The sequence below is a fragment of the Fistularia commersonii genome, chromosome 6, assembly GCF_037954325.1.
Source record: "Fistularia commersonii isolate RoL2024-O1a breed Wild chromosome 6, RoL_Fcom_v1.0, whole genome shotgun sequence".
Classification (NCBI taxonomy): domain Eukaryota; kingdom Metazoa; phylum Chordata; class Actinopteri; order Syngnathiformes; family Fistulariidae; genus Fistularia; species Fistularia commersonii.
This window is the reverse complement of record NC_141289.1, coordinates 92,501-100,000: the sequence shown is the minus strand read 5'-3', so window position 1 is coordinate 100,000 and position 7,500 is coordinate 92,501. Positions and strand designations below refer to the sequence as shown.

The window sequence follows — 7,500 nt, the reverse complement described above, 5'->3', positions numbered from 1 at the left end:
TGTGTGTGTGTGTGTGTGTGTGTGTGTGTGTGTGTGTGTGTGTGTGTGTGTGTGTGTGTGTAAGTAAGCCCTGACATCTGAGAAGTTTCACTAACTCTTGATGGAGATAGTTAGGTGAAGGACCTGGCCTGGAACAGGTGGAGGTCCCATCATCTCCTGCTGCATCTCCAGCAGCTCAGTGGAAGAGTCCAGGTCTCTGGCACGCAACGGCGGCGGGGGGGCGGGGCGGTAAAGGCCACGCTGACTGACCTTCTACTGGCTTTCAACACACACACACACACACACACACACACACACACACACTCCCCTGCAGTCACTTCCTCCAGCGTACAGGAAGCCGCTCCAACCATGCTGGCGTGATCAACCCCCTGTTTCCATGGTGATGGAGAGCACAGACCGGCTGAGGACGAGGTCGTCCTGGGGTCACCGGGGGGGCAGGACTTCTTCTACTCAGGACCAGAACTCACGTCTAGTTCCTGCCAGCATGGACTTCCTGTCAGTACATGGTAGTATTCCATGTACTGTGTGCAGAGTACTACCAGAGTACTGGCAGTACTACCATAGTACTACCAGTACTGCCTGTACACAGTGGTACTCTCCTATGATGACTGTACTGTCATCTGCACACAGAGTGCAGATCTTCACACTGGACTATGATGGTTCCACCATCATCATCTGATGGTTCAGATGTTCATCAGATGGGATTTGTTTCTGCTCAGTCCATCAGTGTGGAGGGACGGACGGATCAAAACTACTTCAGCTTGTGTTCAGGAACATGATGGAACCCCCCCAACACACACACACACACACACACACACACACACACTCCTCCAGACCTGGGAACTCAGACCAAAGAAGAAGCTGAGGGCAGGTTTGAGGGCACAGTGTGTGTAGGAGGTGTGTTTAGGTGTGTGTAGGAGGTGTGTGAAGGAAGAGTGTGAGGTTGATGAGACAGTGTCAATGTTGGACCAAACAGAGGTTCTGTCTGGTCAGAGGTTCTGTCTAATGACCCTCCTGAAGACCTTCAGTGGACTTCTCGGGAGTGAGCAGGTCTGAGGCTGGAGCTCCATTTATGGGCTGCTGCCATGGTCAGTTAGGAGGGAGGAGTGTGTGTATGTGTGTGTCAGTGTGTGTCAGTGTGTGTGTGTGTGTATATGTGTGTGTGTGTGTGTGTGAGCATGGGCCAGTTCAGCGTCTGATGCTGAGCCACCTGAGCCGCAGATGCCGGCCATCTGACCAATCAGGGCTTGATCGCTCACAGGGCAGGATCCAGGCACAGGCTCCGCCCCTTTTCATACATGATGTTTTCTTGATGGGCGGAGCCTCCTTTCCTCCGACCCAGCCCCCTACTGCATTAGCCACGCCCCCTACTGCATTAGCCACGCCCCATGATCGCATTAGCCCCGCCCTTTCAGTAGAACAGGTGAGCAGCAGTTTAACTAAACAGGAAGTGCTTACGACTGATTTATGAAGTGCAACAGAAGGGTGTGTGTGTTTGTGTGTGTGTGTGTGTGTGTGTGTGTGTGTGTGTGTGTGTGTGTGTGTGTGTGTGTGTGTGTGTGGTTTCCCCGGCCTCCTGGAGGAAGAGGAGGAGGCAAAGAGCCGCAGATGGACGGGGAGAAGGAAGGGATGAGTTTGATTCACAGAAACAGGAGCAGATGATGCTGACAGATTTCAGTCAGCCAATCAACAGAGGGATGGAGGGTTCATAAGCCTGTTTAAGCAGAATTAAATTATTCCACAAATTAAAAGGCCATACCTGCCATGGACTGAGTGTGTGTGTGTGTGTGTGTGTGTGTGTGTGTGTGTGTGTGTGTGTGTGTGTGTGTGTGTGAGAGAGAGAGAGAGAGAGAGAGAGAGAGAGAGAGAGAGAGTGTGTGTGAAGCACATCTGAATGATTAAGCTGTTAATTAATTTTATGTACTCATATTTAATAACCATGGACTGTGCAAGTGGCGTGTGTGTGTGTGTGCGTGCGTGTGTGTGTGTGTGTTTGAGTGATAATGGAGTGTTTCCTGTAAAGCTGATTGGTCTGGACTGAGGATTCATTTAGTTGTCAGGAGAATTATATAACTATATAACTAGAGGGGGTTATGGAGGAGAAGAAGGGGATGGAGAAGAAGAAGGGATGGAGGAGAAGAAGGTGATGGAGAAGAAGGTGATGGAGGAGAAGAAGTGGATGGAGGAGAAGAGGGTGATGGAGAAGAAGGTGATGGAGAAGAAGGTGATGGAGGAGAAGAAGGTGATGAAGTTGATGGAGGTTAATGGTGGAGATGCTTCATCTCACAGTTTTAAGTCAAAAGTCCTCATCTTGTGTGGACTGGAGATGATCCTTACAGAAGGTGGTCTTCTAACCTGCAGGAAACACCTCCTGGTTCAGAAGCTGCAGAGACTGTGCTCTGATGCTGAGTGTGTGCTCACTCACACACAGACATACACACTCACACACACACACACACACACACACACACACACACACACACACACACACACACACACACACACACACACGCATCAGAGTAGGCCAAGTAGTTGAATAAAGAGCCTTTTCTTCTGAGGATCTAATGAGTCCTAAGAGCTGCAGGAGGAGGAGGTTCTTCAGGAGTTTCAGACAGACGCTCCTCCAAGGTGGACCTCCTTGAAGTATGAGGCCCTCAAAAGCAGAGCTCCTCCAAGTCTGAGCTTCACAAAGGGGGAAGTCCTTGACGGCAGAGCTTCTGGATCACAGGAACTTCACTGCAGGCTGTGTTGAACTGTGTCAGACCTTTGCCTGGACCTCCACCTGGACCTCCTCCTCCTCCACCGTGGTTGTTTAGTGAGTTTCTCCCGAGGGTTTGAGGCCAAAGTTGAGATGTTTTATAGCCTCCCAGGTCTTCCCAGATGAACCTCTTGGGTGTCTTGGGGGGAAGTGGAGAACCCTGAGAAACCCCACACACACCGATGGAGAACCTGACGGTTTCTCCTTCGCTGGTACCTTTGTTATCTCCATCCCTGGTGTTTGTCTGTGTCACCTGTTGCCCACGGCAACAGTCATGTTGCCACAGCGCCGCTGATTGGAGGCCTTTGGGGAGATGAACGTGGGGTTCTTCCATGGAGAAAGGTGAAGGTGAGATGATGTCAGCTGTGATGTCACAGGTAGCCACCAGGCCCAGCCAATGGGGTGCGAGGATTCATCTGCCACGTCTGACCCTGAGTCAGACATCCACCACCTTCTGCTTCCATGGACCTCCTGCAGAAGAAGCAGGTTCTTCTGCTTTTCCTTCAGTGTGACATTCCAGAGTCTCTGTGTTGACCTTCAGAGTGGAGAGAACATTCTGATGGGTGTGTGAGTGTGTGTGTGTGTGTGTGTGTGTGTGTGTGTGTGTGCGTGTGTGTGTGTGTTCTCCAATGTGACCTTTCTCCATATGGAAGGGGAGTGAAGGGGGGGTTACACATGCTATTAGTCTGCCTCTCTCACACACACACACACACACACACACACACACAGCATAGTTACCTGATGTTGGTGGTGTGTTTGAGGGAGGCGTGGAGAAGGTCACCTGGGCGTCGGAGGCGGTGTGTTCACTTGCAGTCCATGACTTTGACGGCAGACCTTCCCATTTTGGAGGCTCCACTAGAGGAGACCTTCACTGGCAGGAGGAGATGGATGGAGAAGTTTCCGTCAGGGGTGATGAAGACAAGTAGGACCAGTAAACATCTCCTCTGCTTCACTGGCTGTGGTGACCTGGTTCCTCTGGAGACCTGAAGTACCCTGATGATGTCAGGCCTCAGTCTGATCCAGAATCACTTCCTGACATCTGCAGGAGATGTCTCCTCTTGAGGTCGTCCTTCATGTCCAGCTGCTTGCTTCCAATTAAATCTAGTCCAGAAGAGCAGATGATCATGGACCCATGGTAGTCCTTCTTCCTCTGCTCAGATGGACAGGACTTTCTTCCCTCTGAGGGACAGAAGTTCCATCTTTCTCCTGATGCTTCTGATGGACAGAAGCTACTCTGGGATGATAGATTGGAGTTTCTCTCCTGTGATGGACAGACGTTCCATCTTTCTTTTGACGGACAGATGTTTCCATGTCCTCTGTCTGAAGCCTACTGAACTTGAAGGTCCATTTCTTCATGATCTAAGCTCATCATGATGGACCACTTCGATGTCTGCAGAAGGTTCCGTCCATGTTTGTCGTCCTGGAACCAGATACCTGGTCATCTGAGGAGAAGGTGATGTTCTGGTCTTGTGATACATCTTCTGCTGCTGGTGCAATTTATACTGGGGATAGTGTCCACACACACACACACACACACACACACACACGCACACACACACGCACACACACACACACACACACACACACACACACACACACACACACACACACACACACACATACACACACACACAGCAGTGATACTAGATATCAGTTCTACACAACAAATCACCACAACAATGTATGTGTGTGTGTGTGTGTGCGTGTGTGTGTGTGTGTGTGTGTGTGTGTGTGTGTGTGTGTGTGTCATCTGCTGCAGCAGAGAAGCTAGTTGACCACTGTCTGCACTGATGGAGGTGGAAAGAAGGCGGAGCCTCTGCTGGTGAGGAGACGTTCTCTCCTTGTCTCCATGGAGATGTTCTACCTTGAGGGTTCTCTTGGTTCTGCTTTGGGTTCTCCTCGTCTCCTCCTCCAGGTGCTTCTGGAGACGTCCGTCTGACGGTCGACTCGAGAGATCAGATCTCGTCCCGAGGTCCGACGGCCGCGGGGTCCGGCCTCGGCAAGCCGGACCGGGTTCGGGTGGAAGAGGAGATGTTTGTGAAGGTGTGTGACGGTGTGTGTGCTTGTGTTGCAGACATGCTTGGAGCTGGAGAGGTACCTGCAGACGGAGCCCAAGCGGTTGTCGGAGCTCTTCGACGAGGAGCTGGACCGCCTCCTCACGCCGGCCATGATGCAGGGGGGCGACAGCGACGAGGACCTTCTGGACCCCCTTCTTGGCGGCGCCCGTGAGCAAGGCGGCGCCCCGTCCCTGCTGCTGACCCTCCCCAGGGTCCAGGCCAAAGTCCTCCAGGTGCCCGGCGAGGCGGCGGCCGCCGGCCCGGCGACCAAAGAGGTGGCGGCGGGCGCGGTCAGCGCCGCCCAGCTGAGCGCCGCCGTCACCTCCCTGACCCCGCCCTCCTCGCCGGAACTCGGACGCCACCTCTTCAAGCCGCCGCAGACGCTGAGCGCCGCGGCGGACGGAACGCTCACGCTCAAACTGGTGGCCAAGAAGGTCGGGTCGGGGGCCGCCAAGCTGGTGGCCTCCAGAGCGCTTCCTTCATCGTCCCCTGGCCGAGGAGGAGGCGGAGCCTTCAGCGACGGAGAGCTCGGGGCCGCCGTCCTGGGGGCGGAGCTTCTGGAGAACAAGAAGAGGGTCCACAGGTGCCAGTTCAACGGCTGCAGGAAGGTTTACACCAAGAGCTCCCACCTGAAGGCCCACCAGAGGACCCACACAGGTAGGGCAGGAGGCGGGGCCAGGGGCGGGGCCAAGAGACGGGGATAGGGGCGGGGCAGGGGGCGTGGTCATGGGCGGGGCCAAGAGGTGATCAGCTCTGCTCCACATCCTACGCTTTTTGATTCCTCCGAGGAGTATTATGGGATATCCGCTCACCGGGGGGGTCCAACCCACAAATAGGAAGTTCAGGCAGCAGATACAAGGGGGGTCCAAGGAGGTCCAGGCGGGTCACATGACCTTCTGCCGCTCCTCAGGCTCCTCCCCCTCATGGAGCTCCTCTTCCTCCATCATCTTATATCTTACAAGTCGTACTTACAAGTACTTTTTGTGATATTCGGAGGACTGCAGGTGATATGTAGAAGCACTGACGTTCTCCAGGTCTTCTGGTGGTCCGAGCAGACTCACCTGTGTCCATCTGAGGACAGATGTCAAGAAGGTGGATTCCTTCTCCTCACAGCTCTTTTTGCAGGAGCTCTGAAGGCCACTCATTGGCCCGTGATTGATGAGATCCATGACCACCTGACTCTGACAAGATGTAGCTGCTGACCATAGATGACCCGTCTCACACTCACATACACACACACACACACACACACACACACACGCACACACACACACACACACCACACACTCCAGGTTAATGGTCCCACCTGATGGGGCTGGACCAGATGCCCGGCATGGTGCACCATCTGTTTCCATCTTCACCTCGTGGTCGGGTTCCTTCCCCAGGAGAAGGTCCGACAGCGGGAACGGGTTCTTCACTGGAACTCGGGAACTATCAGAACCATCAGAACCTTCACAACGGTCAGTGAATGACTTTGAAACCTGTGTTGGTTTCTGAAGGACCTGTCAGAAGGTGGGTTGGACCTGCGGTTCCAGGACCTCAGACCTCCGTCACCTCAGACCACCCGGACCCCTCAGACCCCCCAGACCCCCCAGACCCCCGTGGGGTCCGGCCTCCGTCCTGCTCTCCATCTCTGCCTCTCCTTCACTTTGGGTTGCCAAGCAACTGCATCACTCTTCCATAATTGGCTGGTGGCTGCCGGAGGGTCGGTGCCCGTCAGACCCCCAGTTGCTAGGTGACTTCATCACGCATCCTTGCCTTGCCTCGCTATAATTGGTTGGCGTCATGGTTGTCGTGGCGTCAGGCCCGAGCTGGCCTTGCTTCATTCTGTGTGTGTGTGTGTGTGTGTGCGCAGGGGGCGTCCTATTCTGGGAAGAATGCTCTTGCCAATTACAGAAGACGGGTGTGAAACGGCTGCCTGTCTGGCACCTGCGGCCCCCAACACACACACATACACACACACACACACACACACACACACACACACACACACACACACACACACACACACACACACTCACACACACACACAGACAGGTCAAGAGTGAAGTCTCCAAGATGCCTGCAGGTCCATGTTTGTGGATTCAAACATGCAGATGTTCCTGCTGAGGATTCAACCTGGGTGAGGGAGTTCCTCTGCAGAGGTCATCATTGCTAGAACCTCATGACGTGGAGAACCTGATCAGGGGGAGAAGCTCTGCCCTGCAGGGTTGATCCTGCAGCCTGGAGGTCAGAGAGGTGGAGGAGATGAAGAGCACGACAGGAGGAAAGAGTCCCTTTAAGGGTCAGGAAAGGAGAAGAAGACGTTGGTCTCCTCAGGGAGCAGGAACTCCTCAGCTTTTACTGGGTTTTACATCACCTTCCTCTCAGTGAGCTGAGTGTATTTCTGCTTTTTCTGCAAAACATGGAAAAATCTAAAAGACCTAAAAGACAATAAAACACACACACACACACACACACACACACACACACACACACGCACACACACACACACACACATACATATATGCACACACGCATACATACAGACATAAACACACACACATATACATATACACACACGCATACACACAAACACAAGCATACACACATACAGTCACACATACACACATACACATCCTAATAGACACACACACACATACACACACAAAGACTGCCAGTCAGACATACACACACACAAATCAC

At 53.2% G+C, this 7,500-nt stretch overlaps 1 protein-coding gene across 2 annotated transcripts in view; it reads left to right on the top strand.

Annotated features, from left to right (window-relative positions):
• Window positions 1–7,500, top strand: part of klf7b (Kruppel like factor 7b) — a 24,187-nt gene that overhangs the window by 8,422 nt on the left and 8,265 nt on the right. For both annotated transcript variants that reach the window (XR_015106239.1, XM_086147546.1), the window contains exon 2: window positions 4,833–5,472. Coding sequence is in view for 1 of the 2 variants with exons in the window: in XM_086147546.1 (XP_086003672.1) it covers window positions 4,833–5,472 (640 nt within the window). In the remaining variant the exon portion in view is untranslated. The remainder of the gene's footprint in view (window positions 1–4,832; window positions 5,473–7,500) is intronic.